Raw genomic sequence first — 24,216 nt, forward strand, 5'->3', positions numbered from 1 at the left:
CTCTCTCTCTCTCTCTCTCTCTCTCTCTCTCTCTCTCTCTCGTGTGTGTGTGTGTGTGTGTGTGTGTGTGTGTGTGTGTGAAGTATATGTGGAGGCCACCCTCACATCATTCCTCAGGCCTGGGCTTGCCAGTTAGGTCAGCTTGACTGCCTGGTAAGCCTCTGCCTCTGTCCTTACCTCTCCAGCACTAGAATTACAAGGGTATTATATCTCTCACAGCTTGTTACACGAGCTCTCTATTAAACAAGAACTTTACTAATGGAACTATCTTCCCAGCCCCCAAAGATCATTGTTTTTTTTTTTTTTTTTTTTTTTTTTGGTTTTTCGAGACAGGTTTCTCTGTGTAGCCCTGGCTGTCCTGGAACTCACTCTGTAGACCAGGCTGGCCTCGAACTCAGAAATCCGCCTGCCTCTGCCTCCCAAGTGCTGGGACTAAAGGCGTGCGCCACCACCGCCCGGCCCATTGTTTTTTTATAAACAGAATGTCTAAATGAGTTTTCATTGAAATGCTTTTAGTTGTATAGTAAATTTAAGGTCATATGCTACTTAGTTCCATCTTAAAGGCAAGCTCTTAGTATTAAATCTGTTACAGAATGAGAAAACAGTGTGTAAAAGTTTGCAAAAGACAGGCAATGGTGGTGCACGCCTTTAACCCCAGCACTTGGGAGGCAGAGGCAGGCGGATTTCTGAGTTCGAGGCCAGTCTGGTCTACAGAGTGAGTTCCAGGACAGCCAGGGCTACACAGAGAAACCCTGTCTCAAAAAAAACAAAACAAAACAAAACAAAAAAACGTTTACAAGAAAAAGGGCTGGAGAAAAAGCTCAATAGTTGAAAACACTTGCTGCTCTTGCGGAGGACCTATGTTCTGTCCCTTGGGTGGCTACCCAAGCCATTTTCGTGTTTTAATGAGAGGATGGTTTGAATTAATTTGCTAAAAGCTTTTTTTTTTTTTCTATTTGTTTAACTAAAGATGCATTAGGCAGTAACCCTGATTAAAGTTATCATGAGGCTTTTAAAAAAAACAAAAACAAAAAACAAAAAAACCTTGTTTTGGTACTCTATTGAACCTAGCATGAAAACTTTAAGGTCAAATAGTTCAGTTAAATTCTGTATTAGGGCTAAAGAGGTGACTATGTGGTTAAGGGCACTGGCTGTCCTATCAGAGGACTTGAGTTCAATTCTCAGCACGCACATGGGTGCTCACAGCTGCCTGTAATTTTCAGTTTCAGGGGCTCCAACACTCTCTACTAGGGTTTCTCTGTATAGCCCTGGCTGTCCTAGAACTGGCTCTGTAGACCAAGGTGGTCATAAACTCAGAGATTCACCTGCCTCTCCCACCCTAGTGCTGGGGATAAAGGTGTGAGCTACCACACTTCTACACCCAGCTAGAGCTTCCTTTCTGTGATGGAGTCTTGCTCTGTTGCTTAGGCTAAACCTCCTAGGTAACTGGAATTGTATGTGGGTGCCACCATACCCAGTTTGAGCTCTTTTTTTGAGTTGCTCATATTAGGTAGTGAGATTGTAGAGTTTTTGTTAAATCTCTCAAAAGGTAAGTGACATGTTTAGAATATTGAAATTATGTGAAAGACTTGACCTGCTCAGGTCGACCCGATGCATTATCCAAGTAGATGGCACACAGACTCTGCTTCCTTGTAACCATGCCCTGCTTTTCACTTTCTGCTCAGTAAACTGAGTGTTGAACATATATACTCATGTAGAGGATAACATAGCAAAAATGAAATTTACATGTGCATTTCACTGTAGTGGAACCAGTGGGTAGATTGTGGTTATTGGACATAGTTTGGATACCTTTTTGAGCGGTACTTTGTAGTTGTTGGACTGTAGTGTGCTCATGGGTCCATTGTTGAGTTGAATTGTGGGTTCCGCAAGGGGCTAGGGCCGTGGCTCAGAGAAGCAGAGGTGTGGGAATTTGACTATGTTCACTCCACACTGGCGCTGAGTGGACATCGGGCTATGTGAAGCCGCAGGACTCCTTTCAGGGTGGGAGAACAGTCTGAGGTCCCCAGGGACTGGAACTTTTGAGTTGGGGGTCCCTGGACCAAAAGGCAGCTGGGAACTGTTTCGTTCTCAGGCCCTTGGGCTCTCAGATGCTAGATACAGGGCGTAAGGGCTGGATCCGCCAGCAGCTGAAGGGGGGAGGGGGAAGGATGAGCTCTGGGTGTGCCCCACAGGGATAAGACTCTTGGTCGAGGTGACTCGCTTGGCTGGGTCACTGCTGGCTCAGCTTGGGCTTGCCTGTTTGGGTTGGGGGGTCTTCATGGCTGGAAGCATAGAGAGGTTGTCTGCGGGAGATTAGGTGGCGGCTCGGTGGTTGAAAACCTTCTCCATGGTTCCCCATGGTGGGTCCCAAAGAAGAGAAATAGGCTATGGTCTTAAGATATTTATTGTCATGGTGGAAAAATGGATGAAAACTATACCCCCAGTATTCAGCATGGGCCTGAAGTTAAATACCTTTTGCAAGGAGGAGGGTCTGGGAAGGAATGCTTAATTGTCTATGCCCTCTGGCCTTTAGGTATTTCTTTAATATGCAGATCTATCTTGACGCTCTGTGGCCTGTAGTCATGCCCTCTACCTTTGGAGGGGCTAGTAGGGACTTTGTCCTAGCAGATTGATGGCGGTCTTCAGCCTCGTGTCAGGAGCCTAGAGTCTCGGAGCATGGCGAAATGTATGCTGTCCCTTGCAGGGAAACCTGTGGGGTCTTCAACCCTGCCGGGTCTCTGGCCATCTCTAGCTGGTGCTCAACCAGAAACTATTCTGTCCTTTCATGGTCCTACAGTGCTTTAACTTTACCTTCCAGTATTATTTGCAAAATGTAGAGGAAAGCCATTACTACAGATTGAAATGTTCACATTTGAATTAAACTTCATAGGTTGATTACATAAGGAGACTTAGATTTTTGTTTCCAGCTATGCTACTAAATGGATAGGTTCCCTACTCTGTTATAGCCTGCTTTGCATTACAAGTTAGAAGGACAAAACGTCATCATGTCTCAGTGATGAAGATTTTGTGGGAGAGACTAGAGAAACCTATTATGTTTGGCTTTGAGAGCAATGGTCAGACTTAGTAAAAAGAATTTATTTCCATTCAGGTGTCAAACCAATTATACTTTACCATATTAGTTAGCCCTGTCATATAGGAATGTAGCCTGGGAAGTGTTGAGATTTCCCAGGGGCTAGAGTCATTTATTTATATTAGGCATAGGCCAGGCCAGTAAGGGCACCATTAACTTTATTCATACTTTAGAACCATTTTAGATTTTTTTAAAATAGATCTTCTTTGTTCAATTAAATGTGGAACAATGAGTTTTGATGCATACTTCTCTGCTTCCCACCTGTGCTGTCATTACCCACCTACTCTTTCCTCACATTTTTTTATCCTTTCATTGGGGTTTAATTTTCTTTTTACTTCTGTCTATTAAGCTTTCATATACCTGACACTGTATAAACTACAGACCCATAAGCAAGAATGGCTATATAAGTCAGTATGATCCATACAAAACAGATCAATAATCATGTACGCTACGAAAGTGCCTGGGTGCAGGAGCTGCCTGAGACTTGTTCTAACATGTTGCTTCGTAGCATTTAGTTCTAAGGAGACCTATGCCAAAGAGAGTGGTTCTGTCCTTTTCCTCTAAAATATGACATTGCTGTTCTTTTAATGTTCTCATCTTTTTTAGTACAGAGCTTTCTTCTTTTCTTCTTTTTTGGTTTTTCAAGATAGCTTCTCTGTGTAGCTCTGGCTATCCTGTAGCTAGCTCTGTAGACCAGGCTGGCCTCAAACTCAGAGATCTACCACCTCTGCCTCCAATTGCTGGGATTGAAAGTGTGTGCCAACTCTCCGACCTGGCATTGCTATTCTTAGTTGTTTGTGGTTGAGAGTTTATTCAATGACCTGGTATTACCTGTTTGATTCCTGGTTCCAAAAGGAAAGAAAAGAAAAGAAAAGAAAAGGGGGAAGGGGGAAGGAAGGGGGAAAGGGGGAAGGGAAAAAGGAAAGGAAAAGGGAAAGGAAAAGAAAAGAAAGAAGGTCCCTTTGTACCACTTCTTTACAAAGTAGCTCTTGTTTGAGTTTCAGAGGATGATGTTCTGAGCTCTCTAGTGGAAGCTGAAAGAAGCATTCCTCTAGTCAGTATCTTCCTGAATTTGGTGGTCTGGTTTGTTTCCCTTGAATACTGAAAAGTAGCTTTTTGCCTTTTGGGGGTTGGGTTTGCTCAGTTCCAATTTCTTGGTTCTATATATCCAAAGATCCTAATATTCAAACTATTTCACACCATTTACTCTACCATGTGTCTCTGTTATAGCATCTGCCACTCGTATTTTGACCTTGTTAATTTAATGAAATACTTACTCTTTTTGGATGCTGGTATATATGGCATGTATGTGTGCATGTTTTAATGAGCTAAATAGAACTTTTGTTTAGAAAATACTCATGTTCTTTTTCTGGAGTTGTTCATAATTACCCATTGTACATACCTTTTACCAGAGTAGTACATTTGCTACAGTTATTTTGTTGTTGTTGGTTTTTTTTTTTTTTCTGAGACAGGATCTCTCTTTGAAGGCCTTGCTATCCAGGAACACTGCTATGTAGACCAGGCTGGCCATGAACTCAGAAGTGATTCACCTGCTTGTGGTGTATGGCTGTTTTTGAGGCAGGGTTAATATGTGTGCTTAAGGAGGCCAGAGGTCAGCCTCAGGAGCCATCATATTGTTTGTCACCATGGGTCTCTCATTAGCTTGGAACTCAACAAGTAGACTAGGCTAGGTGGCAGTCAACTCCAAGTATGTGCTTGTCTCTGCCTCCCCAGATCTGGGATTACCAATGTGCCACCCACACCCAGCCTTTCGTTTTATATGGGTCTTGCATAGGGATTGAATTTGGGTGCTCATGCTTACAAAGCAAGCACTTCACCAACTAAGCTATGTTCCCAACCCACAGTTTCATTCTCTGAGTGTGTGTGTGTATGTTACTCTACTCTTTCTTTCTTTCTTTCTTTCTTTCTTTCTTTCTTTCTTTCTTTCTTTCTTCCTTCCTTCCTTCCTTCCTTCCTCCCTCCCTCCCTCCCTCCCTCCCTCCCTCCCTCCTTCCCTTCCTTTCTTTCTTTCTCTCTTTCTTTCTCTCTTCCTTTCTTATTTTTTTTTTTTTTGAAATATGGGATCTCTCTCTGAATGTGAAGTTTGTCCAGACTGGCTGGTCAGTGAGTTCCAGAAATCTACCTGTTTCAGTCTCCTGCTGGTAACCCAGGCATTTTACTGATTAAACCACCTCCCTAGCTTCCTGTAATTGATCGATCGATTGATTAATTGATTGATTGATTTTAGGTTTTTTGAGACAGTTTCTCTATGTAACTCCTGGCTGTCCTCAGACTCAGAGATCCACTTGCCTGCCTCCTCAGTGCTGGGATTAAAGGTATACACCACCACCACCCAGTTTGTATTTATTTTTAATCATCCTTTGAAAATATACTGATTGGAAAAGAGCTATTGATTTACTGAAAATTATACAGCCTGGTGCAGTGGCTCATGCCTATAATCCTAGTACTTGGGAGACTAAAACAAAAGGATTTCTGAATTGGAAGCCAGCCAGGGCTACAGTGTGAAACCCTGTCTCAAGAAAGAAAAAAAAAAAAAAACCACAGAAAAGAAACTTTTGCAGCTAGCTATCTCCATTTGCTCTAGATTGATAAATAGAATTTCAGCCAGAAATCAGCAGATAGGCAAACCTCTAGCTATAATTATGATAAAATAATCTGAAACAGGAATATGACCATGTAACTTTTTTAAAAAAGGAATAGGGAGTGTGTGTGTGTGACTATTGATGTCAGTATTTTCTCTTTTTAGTTGCTCTAGGTCGTAATCAGCCTTTGAAAAAGGAGAAACCAAAATGGAAAAGCGACTATCCCATGACAGATGGACAACTGCGCAGCAAGAGGGATGAATTCTGGGACACTGCACCAGCTTTTGAAGGCCGGAAAGAGATCTGGGATGCCTTGAAGGCTGCTGCACATGCTTTTGAAAGCAATGATCATGAACTGGCACAGGCAATCATTGACGGTGCAAACATAACGCTACCACATGGTAGGTTTGGTGTCCTGATAACAAAGGGTCACAGTCTCCTTGTCTCCAGTAGCAGAGGACCACCTGAAGAGAGACTTTTCTTTTTCTTTTGCACATTACTCTAATTTTTTTTATTATACTAAAAAAAATAGCTTTCCTCTGTTTTTTTTTCTTTTTTCTTTTTATATCTTTGAGTTGGTGATAGTTTGTGTCTTGGTTCATTTTTATGTTTCCTAATCTCAGAAAAGAGAACATTTGCTAAATGGGTATTTTCTACTTTGTGTGTGACTTAGCTCTCTCTAGAGACAAGCTCCCTTGTCTGCTTCCCTGTCCTGCCGTATACATCCCCACCTGGCGGTAGCTACTGCTGCTGCCGCCTTAACTACTTTCCTGTCAGCTGGGAATCTCAGCTTAGGCTTTATAAAATGGAGAGACATCATGGCTGCTCCCTAGTCATGCTTTCCTATCAGTTAGCATGAGCAGGCCTAGACTTTGAAGTTCATTTTTTAAAATTAATATTTGGGGTGGAGGGACATACAGAAGAGATGGCTCAGTGGTTGCTGCTCTAGTAGAGGATCTGGGTTCAGTTCTCAACCAACTATGTGGTGGCTCACAAGTGTCCAGGTCCAGGGACATCTGCTTCTCTCTCGGCTTCTGCTGACACTACGTTTATGTGGTGCATAAATATATATACATATAAGCATACATACATAATTAGTTACATATGTTAGGCAAACATATCCATGTGTGTGTGTGTGAGTGAGTGTGTATGTGTGAGTGAGTGTGTGTGTGTGTGTGTGTGTGTATTTCTTTTAAATGTGCTTTTATTTTCTATGTATGGGTATTTTGCCATGTGGATTCTGGGAAACAGACCCATGTCCTGAAAGAACAGCAACAACTCTTATCTGCTGAGCCATCTTTTCATCCCCAACTTCAAAGTTTTTAAGGATTGTTTTCCATGACTCTAGCCTGAGCCGTACAAGAAATCTTTCTTGCTTTAGAAGTGTGACTAAAGCCAGGCGGTGGTGGCGCACACCTTTAATCCCAGCACTTGGGAGGCAGAGGCAGGCGGATTTCTGAGTTCGAGAGTTCGAGGCTAGCCTGGTCTACAGAGCAAGTTCCAGGACAGCCAGGGCTACACAGATAAACCCTGTCTCAAAAATAAATAAATAAATAAATAAATAAATAAATAAATAAATAAATAAATAAAAGAAGTGTGACTAAGAATCGTCATAGTGTATATGTATCCAGGGATACAGAGATGCTAGACTTGTGCACATGCTCTCCTATGATCTCCTTGACTCAGAACATTAAATGTTTGGTGTTATGCTGGGGTTTAGATATTAGTTTTACATATGAACTCGTTGTTCTTTTGATTTATGTATCTGTGTTTTTCTCTTTAGCTTCTCAAGTTAATAGTTTTCTAGATTGTTTCTTCAGACCTATGTAAGGGACAAGCGCCTATAGGTGCTGTTGTCCTCTGCTCATTATTATGCCACCATTGTTTTCCCCAACATCTTTTTCATTTTATTTGTATAGGGGAAGTGCTTTAGTAATTTAATCATCTGTGGAATGTTCTTTGACTCTTTGTCCAATACAGGATATTTTACTCATAAGCTTTGCCAATTTTCCAAATCCCCATTATACGCTAATTAGTTGTGCTTTTAAGAAGCATTCCTTCTTTTATGACTGTCTGTTTTATGAGAACTTTTTCGCATGGGCTCATATCCCTAGTGTTTATTGAATACCCACTTTTCCCATACATGTAAACATGATTGCTCCTGTATTTGAGTTATTTGAGCCATTTCAGGATGCCCACTTAGTTCCATTTTCAGGCTAGTGTTTAAATCCTGTACCTCAGGCTGGTGAGATGGCTCAGCGGTTAAGAGCACTGACTGCTCTTCCAGAGGTCCTGAGTTCAATTCCCAGCAACCACATGGTGGCTCACAACCATCTGTAATGAGATCTGATGCCCTCTTCTGGTGTGTCTGAAGATAGCTGCAGTGTACTCATATATACATAAAATAAATAAATAATTCTTAAAAAAATAAATCCTTTACCTCTTCCATGATTGTAGATTATGAGATGGTGACATGGTTTTCCATCTGCCCCTTCAGCTACCCCACTAATGTGACAGAGAATGAAGGTTCTTTCATGAAGTTGTATTACTCATTTCTTTCTGATGCTTACATCCCTTATTTCCCAAGCGGAATCTATAATGGTTGTCTTAATATAGAATCCTGGAACTTTGAATTTTTCATTTTATATGTAATATAGTTACCTGTAGCTAATTATGTTCTCCAAATTGTGGCTTAATTTAAAAGCTCATGGAGACAGGGATCAACAAGATGGCTCAGCAGTGTTTACCATCAAGTCTGATGACATGTGAGTTTAATCCCAGGAACCAGCACAGTAGAAGGAAAGAGAACCAACTCCCTCAAGTTGTCTTATGATGTCCATATGTGCACTATAGCATGCACACATACACATAATAATCATATTAAATAAATGTAACAAATGTGTTTTAAATGCTTTTAAGTTCATAAAGGCAAAGTATCTGTTTCATATATAGACACACTCTATACGTATCCTAATAAGTATAGACTCAAATCATTATTAAATATTTAAGTCTGATTTCTGCTCATCTACATGAATTGTCAAGAAAAGTAATGTTGCTAGGCCAGGTATAGTGATGCATGCCTTTAATGTCAGCATTCAGGAGGCAGAGATAGGTGGATCTCTGAGTTCAAAGACAGCTTGGTTGGTCTACTTAGCTAGTCTGGTAGAGCCAGGTCTGTATAAACAACTCCTGTCTCATACACCCAAAACAACAGCAATAATAATTTTTACTGGCAGCTCCTTCAACCAGCATGTCATGTCTTTAATCTTAGAACTTGGGAGGCAGAGAAGTGAATGGATCTGAGTTTGAAGCCAGTCTGGTCTACTGAGCAAGTTCCAGAACAGCCAGGGCTACACAGAGAAACCTTGTATTGAGAAACCAAAAAAAAAAAAAAAAAAAAGAAAAGAAAAAAGAAAAAGAAAGGAAGGGAGGGGGAGAGATTGTGTGAGAGAGAAATATATTCTGCATAAGCATGGAAGAACCATAGTGATGTCTGAGTATCCTCTCTCAAATGAATTATCACAGACTTGTTGGCAATAATGTTTTGTCATTGATATCCTTGAATGTTTCTCTATTTTTCTCTGAAGCTTATCAGTGATATCTCTTGGGTGGACCTGTCAATTAAGCTCTGTCATATATCCCTAGTTTGCCATCAGTTACAATTCAGCTACTTAATTGAATGTTTTTACTTAGACCTGCTCAGGGTAGGTTTTGACATCACTGTGCTTCTACTGTAGTGATTAAAGCTATGTGGCTTTAGACAAATCATTCTTGTGACCTTCATTTTTCTTTGTCATATGTGGACTGTGGTCCATGTGGGTCTGGTTGGGTAAATTTCTTGTGAGTCATTTACCATAGTGCCTGACCTACCAAAGGCACGTAGTAAACACTGGAGCTGTTGAGTTCACTGGTTTTTTTTTTCCCCACTGGACTCTGGCACTAACAGGTAAATTTCCTGCAACACCTTTGACTTACAGATTCTGACTGGCTGTTTCCACCTTCCCATAGCCACCTATCTGTAAAGTACCTTTTCCCCATAGCTTTTACAGCATTTAAAAAAAAAAAGCCATATCTTTTCTAGGTTATAAATCATGGAACTTCTGATTTACACATACATGCACACACAGATACACACACACATACACACGTGCACACGCATGGACAGACAGAGACACACACACACACACACACACACACACACACACACGTACGTGCAAACGACTTAAAACCAAAAAGAAACCAAGAAGTTTGCCCAAAGTGACTATGTAAAAGTTCTGGCAGGAACAAAACGCCACTGGTAAACAAGGTCAGAGATCAAACGTGAAATCCAAAAAATAAATAAATAAATAAATAAATAAATAAATAAATAAATCATGGAACTGAGATTTGACTCAAACCTCAAAAGTAACAAAAAAGTCCTCTTCAATGTTTTTTCTATGTCTGATACTTTTAGTACCTTGCATATTTCTTTTAATACTTTAAAATGATAGACTTTTAAATACTTAAGAGAAATAGTACATTTTCTTAATATATAAATGGACAGGACATACATATGTATAGTTAGGCCTTTATGTTTTTCTTAACTGTGTCTCTGAAGGCCATTAAAAAAACAGGCCAGGATGCTGACCCTCCTAGGTAGAGGCAGGTGAATCTGAGTTTAAGGTCAGCCTGGTCTATAGAATGAGATCCAGGTCAGCCAAGGGTACAAAATAGAGAGACTCTGTCTCAAATAGAAAAGCAGTCCATGGAGTTCAGTGATTAGGAGCACTGGCTGCTCTTCCAGAGGACTCTGGGTCAGTTCTCAGCACCAGCATGGTGGCTGACAACATATGTAGTTTCAGGTCAGGGGATCTAACACCCTCTTCTGGCTTCTGTGGACACTGAACACAGTGGCACATAGGGATACCTACCTATAGGCAACACATCCATACACATAAAAATAAAGCAAGAGGATCACTTGTTGAAGGCCAGCCTGGGCTATATAGCAAGAATCTATCTTGAAAAATCCAGGTTGCTTTAAAAGTCCTAAGGTTGGAGGAATAAATAACTGTAATCCAGATAGTTAATTTTACATAGATGGTTTTTCCTTGGCTGTTGTAGTGTTTAGAAATGAAACCATCCTTAATAAGGAGTCTAATGACTGATTAATCATAAATGACATATCATTTTCTTCTGTCTTCTTAAGAGACAAAAGTGGCTGAGTATTACAAACTGCGAATGTGTCTGCTCCTCTGCTGTTGTCATGCTTTTTCTTGAATCAGAGTAATAAAGTCTGAAAATAGCTGTGGTGGGAGGTTGTTCCTGAGCCAGGAGGCTTGTCTCCGAAGAAAACCTTTCTGTATTGTTCGGGGGTGGGGTAGGAGTGAGGAGGAAGCAAGGTTTCTCACATCCCAAGGGAACAGCTGTATCAGCTTCCACTTCTATAAGGCCTTCTGGGCTTTCATTAGACACCAGACGCAAGTGCTTCTGACCTGTTCCTCTGCCCGCTTAAGAAAATGAAACCCTGGAACTAGAGATTAAATGTCCTATGTAGAAATTCAGCAGAGCGTTACACATGTTTACTGCTAGTTTGACCATCAGGTAACTTCAGTGATAGGTATTTAGCTAAGCCATTTTGACCTTTGCTTGCCAGAAGAGAGGTTTAAGCCTGGTTCTTCTAGTTGCTGCAGGCCTGCTGGCTGGGTGAGTGAGTGCCAAAGCTGTTAGGCCTAGCTGCAGCCAGGCTGGCTGCATCCCTAGTGTGGTCTTTCCAGGGAGAGAATCTAGTTTTTTAGCAGCCTAACAGTTCTGATGACTGCTCCCAGTGGCTGCTTAAAGGGTAGTTGATGGCCTTTTGATGTTATGATTCATTTGTAGAGAAGCCCATGCAGGATGAGGCAAAAGGCTGAAACTTTATAAAAACGGATCCATTTATTATGTTCCTGTTTGAGAAATACTCCCTCAAGTGTATAATTTTGAAATTTAAAACCTGTGGAAGGGCTGAGCAGTGGTGGCGCACGCCTTTAATCCCAGCACTTGGGAGGCAGAGGCAGGAGGATTTCTGAGTTTGAGGCCAGCCTGGTCTACAGAGTGAGTTCCAGGACAACCTGGGCTATAAGGAGAAACCCTGTCTCAAAAAAAAAAAAAAAAAAAGAACCTATGGAAGAGAAGCAACATTATTGAGCATTTTCTGTGGACCTTTCTGTGTATTAGACAGACAGTTTCACTGTGTTTAGTTATTTAATCCTTACAGCAACCTTGTTCTTTAAAAAAAAAAAAAAGGAAGGTAGGCACTCTAATCCTTGTGGAGATAATCAGAATGTCCCAAGTTAGGCTCTGCATGCTAACCTGGACATGAACAGAGACTCTGTCCCTCATGTTAGATCTCACTGCTTCATTCCTTGGTACCTGAACCTTCAGGCTCCTCTGTAGCCCGAGCCTCACTGTTTCATCTTCTTACTTGAATTCTCTGGTGTTGGTGTAGTCATCCTTTTAAGTATGTCCACTGCACTTAACTGTAGAAGCCTTCCTTTTACATAGGAAGTCGTGGTTATTGAAAAGTAGAATTCCAGGGAACTGGAGAGATGGCTTAGCGATTGAGAGCACTGGCTGCTCTTCCAAAGGACCTAAGTTCAATTCCCAGCACACACTTGGCAGCTCACAGCTGTCTATGACACCCTCACACGCATATATGCAGGCAAAATACTAATGCATATAATTTTTTCATATTACCAGTGTGATATAAATATTTACATTTTAAACATTAACATTAAACAGGTATGTAAAAATTCACTTTCTTATGTATATTCAATGAAAACATCATAATGATCAAGACTCTTGTCTTTACACAATGCTTTTTTATTTATTATCTGGGGGATGGTGTGTGTGTGTGCACGCACGTGTGATAATGCGTGTGGAAGTCAAAGGACAGCTGTCAGGAGTTGGTTGCTTCCCTCAGCTGTGAGATGGTTTAGGTTCTCAGGCTAGAATGTGCTTTTACCCGCCTATCCATCTTGCTGACTAGAAGATACTGGGTTTTCTTTTTCTTTTTTTTTTTTTTTAAGATTTATTTATTTTATTTATGAGTATACTGTAGCTGTCTTCAGACACACCAGAAGAGGGCATCAAATCTCATTACTAGATGAGATTTAAATTATTAGATGGTTGTGAGCCACCATGTGGTTGCTGGGATTTGAACTCAGGACCTCTGGAAGAGCAGTCAGTGCTCTTAACCACTGAGCCGTCTCTCCAGCCCCCAAGATACTGGTTTTTAATTTTTGAATATGTGAGTCTACCTCTGGTGGTGAAAACCTTAGCCGTGTGTCACGTTCCTACAGAGTGAGAGCATAAAGGCTCTCACTCAGCAAGGCCTTTACAAGGCTGGCTTTCAACCTCAAGGACCGCTCAGAACAGTGAAGTGTTAGACCTAATATAATGAAGCTACTTTTAGTATTTGGCAGCCAGTTTAATTTCTTATCTTTACAAATTTCTGTAGGCAGGTTGGTTGGTTGGTTGGTTGGTTGGTTGGTTGGTTGGTTTTAGTCATTTGGAGACAATCTTATGTAATCCAGACAGGCCTTAACCACAACATGTAACTGAGGCTGGCTTTTCCTTGTCTTTCTGCCTCTACTTCCCAAGGGCTAGTATTACAGGGGTAAACCACCACGCCTGGCTCTAGTGAAATATGTTGAAGCCTAATTGAAAGTAGCCAGAGAAAACAGTTAACCGAAGGAAATAGGATGTCTAAGCTAATCATCTAAATATAATATAAATAAAAACACTTTCAGAAAATTGTGTAAGAAATCACAACAAAGTGATGACTTGGCAGCCTTCTGCCCAACAGGAAGGAGAGCCTTTGGGCCTTCCTAGCTTGGTGAGATGATGCCCTCTCTGGCAGGTACTTATCCTGATGGCTGGTTGTCTCTGACAGGTCCTACAGTGGGTTTGTGAGAGTGGAAAAAAGTCTGCAGTGGATGAGTAAGCCTGGCTAGAACTTTGGAAATAGTGAGGGATTACTAGACAAGCTGAGCTTCAGTGCCTCAAGTTAGTGATTGAAACCTTCTTGTATGTTCCTAATGTAGCCAGGATTGAGTGGGATTTTGCCAAAGGGGTAAATCCCCACAATGGTCAGATTTTGGAAAAGTACCTTCCTCTTGTGCATAAACACTCTGGCCTTCTGTGAGAACAGGTGTGTGTGTGTGTGTGTGTGTGTGTGTGTGTAGGCAGAAACCCAAGGTTGGTCTGCGTTGAATGTCCACCCATAGTCCCTTCTAATTTCTTGGATTCTGTAGATGCTCTAAGTCAAACACACACCTAAGATTTGACACTGAGATTCACATAGGAGTAAGAACATGTGACCTTGGTCTTTCTGGGTGTGGGTCTAATATTTTCCAGTTTCATACATTTACCTACACATTTTGTGATTTTTATCTTTCTTTGCAGTTTTATAGGTACCATAGTTTCATTATCCATTCATCAATTGATGAACATCTAAGCTGGTTCCATGTCCCAGCTCTTGAGAACAGAGCAGTGATGAACATGAATGAGCATGTATATCTCTGTAGTAGACAACAGGGTCCTTTAGGTATATACCAGCAATGGTCTAACTGGGCCATAAAATAGGTCTCTCTGTAGTTTTTAGAGGGACCACTGCACTGATTTGCATAGTCAGCCCAGCCTTTTACATGGATTCAGGTACTTGTGCTTGTGAAGTACTTCATCAACTTAGCCATCTTCCCAGTCCTCACTGGGTTTCTTTAAGCAAACCTTTCCATCTTCCATTGCTGTTTTTCTTATTTTGTTTTTATTTTTGTTGTTGTAGCTGTTTTTCGAGACAGGGTATATAACAAACAGCCCTGGCTGTTGTACATAACCCAGGAACTTGTTTTGTAGACCAAGGCTGCCTTGAATTCAGAGATCCACCTGCCTTTGCCTTCCAATTATCGTAGACCAGACAGTAACAGTACTAAGTCTGTTCCACCACTATGTTTGCAGCCTTGTAGCACTTCTGAGTGGGCATACTTCCTTTGGAGTGCTGTGGAGCTGCATCTCTCACTGCTAGGGGCTGTCTTAACTTGCTGATAACTACTGTCATGTTACTAGGCTGTGCATCACACTAGTTTCTTATTTGTCATGCCTTACGTTTTCTCTAAGTCCATTTATTTCTTCCATTTAACATCTTATTACATAATAAGCTGTGTGCTCTTATTTATGTTACAGATGAACTCAGGAATCTGATTAATGGTTGTTTCATTGTTATTTATTATCTGTGTAACAAAACTTAATTTCATTATCAATTTTCCCATCTGTAAAATATGTACAGTAGACTTACATAGACTTTCTGCTATAGTTTTGAGGATTAAGTGTTTTTATATAAATGTATGTTTAGGTATATAGTTGCATGTATAACACACTTAGGGCTAGGAGTGGTAGCATTCTGAAGTATTTGCTGTTGTGTTTAAGTGTGTAGATTGAATTTGACTGCCTAAGACCTGAGCACTGACAGCATGAGTGGACGTATTTATTGAACGGGGGATCTCAGTGTGCCCCACTCCATGCATGTATCTGATGACTACTGACAGAGAATTAGTCTTCCCCAGGGAGGTGCCTGCTCATTGATATCTTTTTTTTTTTTAACTTTTTATTGGTTCTTGGTGAATTTCACATTGTATCCCAATCCCACTCACCTCCCTGTCCCTTCATATCTTCCCTCTGCCCTTGCATCTCCCCCCCCCCATAAAGTAACAATAACAGTGACGACAACAGCAACAAAAACCAAAGAAACAAAAAAATCTCATCCTGGAAGCTATAATGTATCACAGTGTGTCACACAGTGTCTTTTTTGTCCACATGTCTTTACTTGCAGATACTCATTATATTGAGTCTTTGTCAATACTGAATCCTCACTGGGACTCCTCTCGGATATCCTATTGTTGCTCTGTGTCATGGAGATCCTGCAGCACAACTTACATCTGCAAGACCAGCCCATTCACTCATTCCAGCAGTTCATAAATGGGGTAGATGTTTTGGGATAGGCCAAAGCCCTGTATCTGGATAGTAGCTGAGTTACCCACACCACCAGGGCGAGCTATCTCACCCAATGCTGCAGCCAGTGAGGGGCAGGGCCAGCTCTCATGGTGGATAAGGAGGGTTACCAGTTGGTTATATAATAAAATGTGATCAGTCATACACATACAACACTAAAGGAACTCAGTAGATTTTATTTATATATTTAATGCATTTATATCTGTATATATAACAATAATTAAAGAAAAGGGGTCATAATTTAAGGGGGGACATGGAAGGGATGGGAAAAAGAGAATGATATAATTCTATTTTAATTACCCTGCTAAGAGGCAGGAAACTTGGATATACTGTCTATGGTTGGGTAACAACTTTCCACTGACACCCAGTGATAGCAAAGTATGGGTTTTGGGTGAACATCTCCATCTTCCAAAATGTTTAAGTAAGTAGCTTTTTTTTTTCCTGAGATATTCACTAAGCTTTTTATTTTCATTTAAAAATGGACTTTTTAATGCCAAAATTGCACCGTAATTTACTGAAGTATGCTAAAATTCTCCATTCTTTGGGACTTCAGAAGTACTATTTCATTCAGCAACAGAAAAAGTGATATACAAGTGTTTATCAGAACCTTGTAATTTAATCTTTCCAAATAGTTTTGCTCACATAGAGTTACTCTTTTTAATCTTGTCCCTTTCTGCTTGTTCAGTTAGTGTAGGTCTTTCCCATCTGAGTCTGAATTTATTTTGTTTGTATGGGTGTTTTGTCTGCATTTATGTCTGTGCACTACATATACACCTAGTGCCCAAGGAGTTCAGAATTCAACAGCTCTCCTGGTGCTGGAGGTGCTGAGAACTGAACTTGGGTCCTCTGCAAGAACAGCAAGTACTCCCTTTTAAAGATTTTATGTATGTGAGCACACTGTAGCTGTCTTCAGACACACCAGAAGAGGGCATCAGATCTCATTATACATGGTTGGGAGCCATCATGTGGTTGCTGGGAATTGAACTCAAGACCTCCGGAGGAGCAGCCAGTGCTCTTAACCACTGAGCCATCTCTCCACTCCCCTTCCCCCCAACTCCCCACCCCAGATCTGAGTCTGAAGCAATTAAAAAACTAAGCAGAGTCTTACAGCTTCACTGTCTGGGTTTGCCTCTTCCCCAAGGCTGTGATTTTTCTTTTTGTTCTGTCAGTTCTCCAACTGTGCTGTATGGACAGTTGTACAGTCAGGTAGGTGTGCGAACAGTTCTCTCTCGATTCCACTCAGCTGTTGTTCTTCACACAGTTACACTGTGACTGGCTCCTAGAGTTCCCAATGCTGATCTTTGCTCTGCCTCAGCCAGGACTCCTGGTGCTCACCCCTTAGGTTCTTGTGTTTACTCCTGTCTTCATATCAGCATCCCTGTGATGCCCCAAAATACCCACTTCTATAGCATTTCTCTGTCCACTCAAATTAGTCTAGTTGCTTTTCTATTTTCTGATCTCTGTACAGCAATACTTGAATTTTCAAAATTGCCTGTTTTTACTTAACTGCAGTGGTTTATTCTGTATTGGACTTGATCAGAGGCTGCTGTGGATCAGGGCAAGCTTCACTCACAGCCTTCTCCCTTGGTGCAGTGCTGTGCTGTACTCCATGGTGTTGACTGTTGGCAGGCACTCTGGAGTGCCACTGTTTGAGTGCACTTGTGTGTAGCTTCTGCTGACAGGAGCAACGTTGTCCTTAGTGAGGTGCAGCAAGATGGTGTGGTGTGAAGAATAGATTTTTCAAAAGACATTAGCCACAAAGGACTCAGTCTGTTCTGAGTAGTTGTTTCTGGGATACTCCTCACCTATAGACTAGAATATACACAAATATTTTTTTGATTGATCTGTGGTTTCCATGTAACTATACCCTACAGATGAAGTTAAGTCATATTTAATGAAGGAATCTGGATGCCCCTGTATTAATAGTGTGCATGTTGTACAGGATCACACTAGGCTGTTTTCACACAGGTAATATACTTTGAGCATATTTTCCCCAGTACTCCACGCAGTACCTTTGCCTTGGCAGCCCTCCTCTTCCTCTAGTCCTCGGGACTCCAGCTTCATAATCTTTTTTCTCATGTGTATAGGCATTTTGCCTGCATGTCTGCACCACATGCCTGCAGTACCCCAGGGGCCAGGAGAGGACGTCAGGTCTCCTGGAACTAGAGTTACAGATGCTTGTGAACCACCGTGTGGGTGTTGGAAATTGAACCCAGAGTTCTCTGGAAGAGCAACCAGTGCTCTTAATCTCAGTGCCATTTCTCCAACTTCATGTATAATTTTATATGTATGTACAGACTGTTAGAGATTTTCCATGTAGCCTCTTGTTTCCCCAAAATTCACAGTCTCTCTCATTATCAGCCTCCATCACAGAACAGTATATATTTGTTAAAATGAGTGAACTAGCATTGTCCCATCATTAATACCCAAAGCACATAGCTTATATCAGGGTCACCAGCAGTGCTGTACACTCTGGGTTTTTACAAATTTATAATGACATCTGTTTGCCAGTAGTAGTAGTGCCATACAGAGTGGCTCTACTGTCCTAAACCCTCTGTGTTTCACCATTCTTCCCTCCACCCTGTCACCTGGCAACCACTGTTTGTTTGTTTGTTTGTTTTCAAGTTTCTATTTTTGCCTTTTCTAGAGTTCCAGATACTTTGATTCATTGACAGTGTACTCTTTCAGACTGGCTCCTTTCAGTTAGTATTAAGTACTGTTTCCTACATATTTTCATTTTCTTTGTAGTGCAGAATAAAATCCATTGTGTATTCTACAATTTATTCACTCATACACTAAAGGATAACTTACTTGCTTCCATGTAGAGATTTTGAGTGGACTCAAGTTTTCACTTCCTTTGGAACTTCAGATTATCTAGTAAGAAATTGTTAGACTGAAGGCCGAATGTGGTGGTGTGTACCTATAATTCCAGCACTTGAGTGGCAGAGGGAAGAGGAGCTCACAATTTTGAGCCCAGTCTTGGCTATGTATAGTGAGTTTGAGATCAACCAGACTACATAGTGAGGCCCTATCTCAAAAGAAACGTTGCCAGGGAGGATCTGAGAAAAGTTGGGAAGGAAGGAATGTTGTTGTTGTTGTTGTTGATGATGATGATGATGGTAATAATAAAAAAGGGTTCTGTTGAGAGAGGAAGGGAACACAGGATGGAGGCAAACTGTCCTCCCAAGTAGCTGTGATGGGAACTTCTTAGTGCTCCAGCCTTGATATTGTCAGAACTCTGGACTTTGGCCATTATTGTACAGTTAGTTTAATAGTGGTGTGGTATTCCATGTCATTTCATCTACCTATCTCCCACCTCATCATCATTGGGAAGAGTTTTATTAAGGTATTTGAATCCTCGGTTTTCTAGGCTTTTCTGTTTGTATTTGTTGTTTTGAAACAAGGTTTCACTTTATGCCTAGGCTGGTCTGAAGCTCAGTTCTAGGTATGGGGATTACAGTGTATGTTCACTGTGGATGCTCTTCAGCCCACTTCCTAAAAGTCTTGTCTTATTACTGAGTTTTGAGAGCTCTTTTGGTTTTTCAAGACAGGGTGTCTCTGTGTATCCCCAGCTGTCCTGGAACTCTGCAGACTAGAATGGCCTTGAACTCATAGAAATTCACCTGCCTTTGCCCTTGGAGTGCTAGGATTAAAGATGTGTGCCACCACAGCCTGGTGAGAGTTCTATGTATGTTTGTGTAACAGTCTTCTAATATGTCTTGAAATTTTTCTTGTTGTGTATGGGTGTCTTTTTATTCTCTTGGCTGTCTAAATTTTCTAATTCTGATGAAATCAGCTTATGGATTATACATTTGGTGACACATTGTGCTGGTCATCACCAAGGCAACAGCATTTAAATTTGTTTTTTTTTTTTGCTTTTAGTAGTTTATACCTTTGTATTTTATGTTTGTCTGTGATTTTTTTTTTTGGTTGCAGTGGTAGGGTGGGCACATGTGTGCCATGGCATTCATGAGGGGAACACAGGACAAACTTGCAGGAGTCAGGCTGTCAGGCTTGGTGGCAAGTGTCTTTAGTCACTGAGCCATTTGTCCACCTGTGGTGTATTTTTAATTAATTTTTGTGACAAGGGTAACATCTGTATTGAGATTAATTTTTTGATGGCTCATTAACCCAACACCTTTTGTTGGAGTCCTGTCTCCATTCCCTTTGTTTCTTTTACACAATGAGTTCATTATGTTTATGTGAATCGTATTTCTGGACTTTCATCTGCTTCATTGATCATGTTTGTGTTTTTGTTTTTTGTTTTTTTGAGACAGGGTTTCTCTGTTTAGCCCTGGCTGTCCTGGAACTCACTCTGTAGACCAGGCTGGCCTCAAACTCAGAAATCCTCCTGCCTCTGCCTCCCAAGTGCTGGGATTAAAGGCGTGTGCCACCACCGCCCGGCCATGTTTGTGTTTTAATGTTGGGTTTTTTAAGGGTTTTTTTGTTTGTTCATTTTTTCATTTTGAGATAGCTTACACTGTCTCTGTATATAGACTAGCCTCAAATTATGACTATCTTCTACTTCATTCACCCTTCTAAGTGCTGGTATTACAGTACGAGCTACCATGCCCAGTTCCACACTATCTTGGTTACTACAAGTTTACTATAAATCGTCCTTCTCCGTTAAGTTTTTCACCTTATATACAGTTTTGAGAAGATTGTCAAAAATCTACAAAAACAAAAAAAAAGCCAAAAACACAAAACAACCCTTCTTGGATTTTGATTAGAGTGCATTAAAAGTGTAGATTAAGGAAGGACTGACTGACATCCCACCGTTATCTTCTCGGTGCACAGACCATCTGTCAGTTTAGTTCTTTGGTTTAACAGTTTGTCATTTTCTTGCAGGTCTTACAGATCTGTTAAGGTTCTATCTTTATGTCCCACTTTGGGTGTGCTAATGTACATGAGCTTGGAGTTTCAGATACCACTGTTTGCTGCTGCATATGGAGCAGCCAGTTTTATAGATTAACCTTAATGTGAATGCTCATTGGATCTGAGATCATTTTGTTGAGTCTTCAGATTTTCTGCATAGACCTATGGGTCAGGACTCCTTTGGGGGGACACATATTGAATATCATGATATCAGATACATTACAGTTCATAAAAGCAAAATCTGAAGAAGCAACAAAAATTATTTTATCATTAGGGGTCCCCATATCATGAGACACTGGATTAAAGGTCGCAGCATTAGGAAGGTTGAGAACCACTGGTTTCTGTTCTTTCCTTCCTAACCTTTCTTGCACTAGCCTGGTTCCTAATCTTAATGGGAAATTCGAAATTTATTACCTTTAAGTTTAGTGTTACAGGGTTTAACTTTTTGTTTTGTTTTTTAAGATTTATTTATTTTATGTAGGTACACTGTCACTGTCTTCGGACACACCAGAAGAGGGCATCAGATCTCATTACAGATGGTTGTGAGCCACCACCGTGGTTGCTGGGAATTGAACTCAGGACCTCTGGAAGAGCAGTCAGTGCTCTTAACCTCTGAGCCATCTCTCCAGCCCTCTAAAGCTACGAAGTAGTACTGCTGAGAGTTTTTATCAGGAAGAAGTACTAGATTTTGCCAAGTGTTTTTTTCTCATCTTATATGATTATATGTGATTTTTTTTTTTACTTAACCTAATGCTATGAATTAGCTAATATCTGAAGGTTGAGCCAGTCTTAAATACTTAGAATAAATTCTGACAGGTGAGTGATATTTAATTTTTTCTTTAGTGTTGTATTTGATTGACCTTACATTTTATTGAGGCTATTGCAGTCTTTTCTTGAGATATTAGCCTGTAGAGGTTTATTGTTTTGTGTTGTTTTGTTGCTTTAGCATTAAGGTAATACTTGCTTCATAGAATGAACATATTAGGAAGTTTCTCTTCTATCTTGTGAAAAATAGAAGGTTGTTATAATTTCTTACTTTAATGTTCAACAGAATTCACAGTTGAACCCATCTGGAGTTGGTGCTTTCTGTTTTAAAGTTATTAGTTATTGATTCAGTGTCTGTAGATAAGACCTATTCTGATTATCTCTTCATTTAGAAGCTTCATCAGATAATGTTTTTCAGAGAACTCCTGTGTTTCATCTAGTGGATCAAATTTGTAGGCAAATGGGGTATTCACAGTACTCTTACGATCCTTTAAATGTCGATACATGTGTAGCTACACTGATGCACAGTCCCTTGTGTGGTTTCCTTTGCTCCCGCTGCTAGAAGCACAAGGAGTTTTCCTGTTTGCAGGGAGGGAGTGGGGAGTCACAGTGATAAACTTGCAAGGTCCCCACCTCTAGCAGAGTCCTCTCAGAGCTTTTCTCTTGGCTTCCTGCTCTGACTCTATAGCAGCATATCTGTCAGAGTTTACCATGAGAGTGCTGAGGCTGACAGCACTGAGTAGACAGAAGCTGACACTCACTGGACTGTCCCTGGCCCCTCTCTCTGCAGGTGCACTGACAGAGTGCTACGATGAGCTGGGAAACCGGTACCAGCTGCCAGTCTACTGCCTGGCACCACCAATCAACATGATAGAGGAAAAGAGTGACATAGAGACTCTGGATATTCCTGAGCCACCTCCCAATTCTGGACACGAATCTCAGCTCCGTCTGCGGCTCTCCACAGGCAAAGACCTCAAGCTTGTGGTCCGCAGCACAGACACGGTGTTTCACATGAAGAGGCGTTTACATGCCACAGAGGGTGTGGAGCCAGGCAGCCAGCGGTGGTTCTTCTCTGGCAGGCCTCTCACTGATAAGATGAAGCTGGAGGAGCTGAAGATCCCCAAGGACTATGTGGTGCAGGTTATAGTGAGCCAGCCTGTGCAAAACCCAACACCAGTGGAGAACTGAGCTGGGCTTGCCTTCTTCCAAGATCCCTCGGCTCCTTTTTATTGTTACCATTTCCTACTCTAAGGCGTGAAATTTATTTTCACTGCTCTGAATTCCCTATGAATGGATTTAGTTCTGAGGAATTACCAGTGAAAAATTCCATCTGTGATGGAGACCAACAAAAATAATAAAACACACAGAGCCAGCCTCTGGTACTCTTATAATTACAATTTCTAATTTGAAAGACAGTTAAAAAATAGATAACCATTTATTTTAAAACATTTATCAACTGTGTAATGGCTGTATTTAAATGATTTCGAATGTAAACAGACACCAGACCCATCAAAAACAGCACCAAGCACCTTTTGGACACAGAATTTTTTATGACATATATGTCAAATTATTTTTTCCAGAATCATCAATAACAGTTACAAAACTTAATCTCCTTTTTTTTTTTTTTTTAAAGTGGAACCTAAAAGTTTGTATTCCTACCCATCAGGAAGCAGTGAGGAAGCAGTGAGGAAGCAGTGAGACCGGGAGTTGTCGGCGTTGCTTCCCCTCCCGCCAAATCCTGCCCCTTATTCACATCCACTCAATCCTGCGGCCATCACAGGGCAGCAGGCACCCTCGGGAATACTGGGCAGTAATTTAGGAAGTAGTGGGAGCTCTCATTCTCAGTCGAGAAGTTTCTAGTCTTGCTGCATAGTAATCTTAAAATGTCCTTGGTGCCCAGGCTTGACAGCTTGCTACTATGCAATGCCTTTGCTGATCCTGCCCCTCTGCGTGGCCATTCCTGTAGCTGCCTGGCTCCACCTATATGTTTCTGGGCCAGGCGAGACAGAAATGGAGTATAGCTGCTTCCAATCCGGAATGAAAAGCACTCTTCTTCTTCCTGCTTGCAGGGAATGTGAGTAAAACCCTCTGCCTGTTCCTGGGAAAACTGTGCCTAGTCTCAGCCTTGGAGAAAATTCCACTTCAAAATTTTTCAAGTGTAATAGTTAACCAGTGTCACTTAGTTAACCAGTGTCACTTAGTTAACCAGTGTCACTTAAACAATATTGGTGAGAACAAATGGTAGCGCCTGGCTCTAGAGTGGAGCGTTTCACTTCACCCTGACTCCAGTCACTGAGGTGCCAGTGTTCCTCCACACCTTCCCAGCAAAGGTAAATGAACCTCTGTCTGTACACCAGGTCAAGGGACTGGGACACAGTAAGTCAGGCTGACCTCTGGAGAAAGCTGCCAAGGGTTATATTTAATCTGGAGCCTCTTAAAAAGCTGTCTTTGCCAGGCATGGTGGTTCCTGCCTTTAATCCTGGGCCTTAGGTGGGGGGAGGGGGGGAGAAAGAGGCAGATCTCAGAATTTGAGACCAGCCCAGAATACATAGCTAGTTCTAGGCCAGCCAGAGCTACATAGTGAAACTGTGTCTCAAAACAAAACAAAAAAAAGTTGGTTCCCTGAGAAGCGAGCTACCAGGTGACCATACTGTCTCTGAGGGTTTATGAGATGTGAACAGTAAAGAAAAGAAGGGTCTGTGCTCTTCTCAGTTGGGAAATACCAAACCTCCAGTACCTATTTGGATGTAAAATGCCATTCAGAATTTTAGCGGCAAAATGAAACTAAGTAGTTTAAAATGTAATTTTTAAGTGGTATTAAATTTCCTATAGCCTGTTTAAATATATCTATAATTGTAA

At 41.1% G+C, this 24,216-nt stretch overlaps 1 protein-coding gene across 1 annotated transcript in view; it reads left to right on the forward strand.

The window, feature by feature from the left end:
* The window catches only part of Ubtd2 (ubiquitin domain containing 2), a 58,719-nt gene extending 35,971 nt beyond the window's left edge, over positions 1-22,748 (forward strand). Inside the window, exons 2-3 of the mRNA XM_028756505.1 lie at positions 5,859-6,095; positions 22,148-22,748. Of these exons, the coding sequence (XP_028612338.1) occupies positions 5,859-6,095; positions 22,148-22,545 (635 nt within the window). The 3' untranslated portion in view covers positions 22,546-22,748. The remainder of the gene's footprint in view (positions 1-5,858; positions 6,096-22,147) is intronic.
* The last annotated feature ends 1,468 nt before the right edge of the window (positions 22,749-24,216 follow it).

Source organism: Grammomys surdaster, unplaced genomic scaffold (assembly GCF_004785775.1).
Source record: "Grammomys surdaster isolate TR1022 unplaced genomic scaffold, NIH_TR_1.0 126121, whole genome shotgun sequence".
Classification (NCBI taxonomy): Eukaryota; Metazoa; Chordata; class Mammalia; order Rodentia; family Muridae; genus Grammomys; species Grammomys surdaster.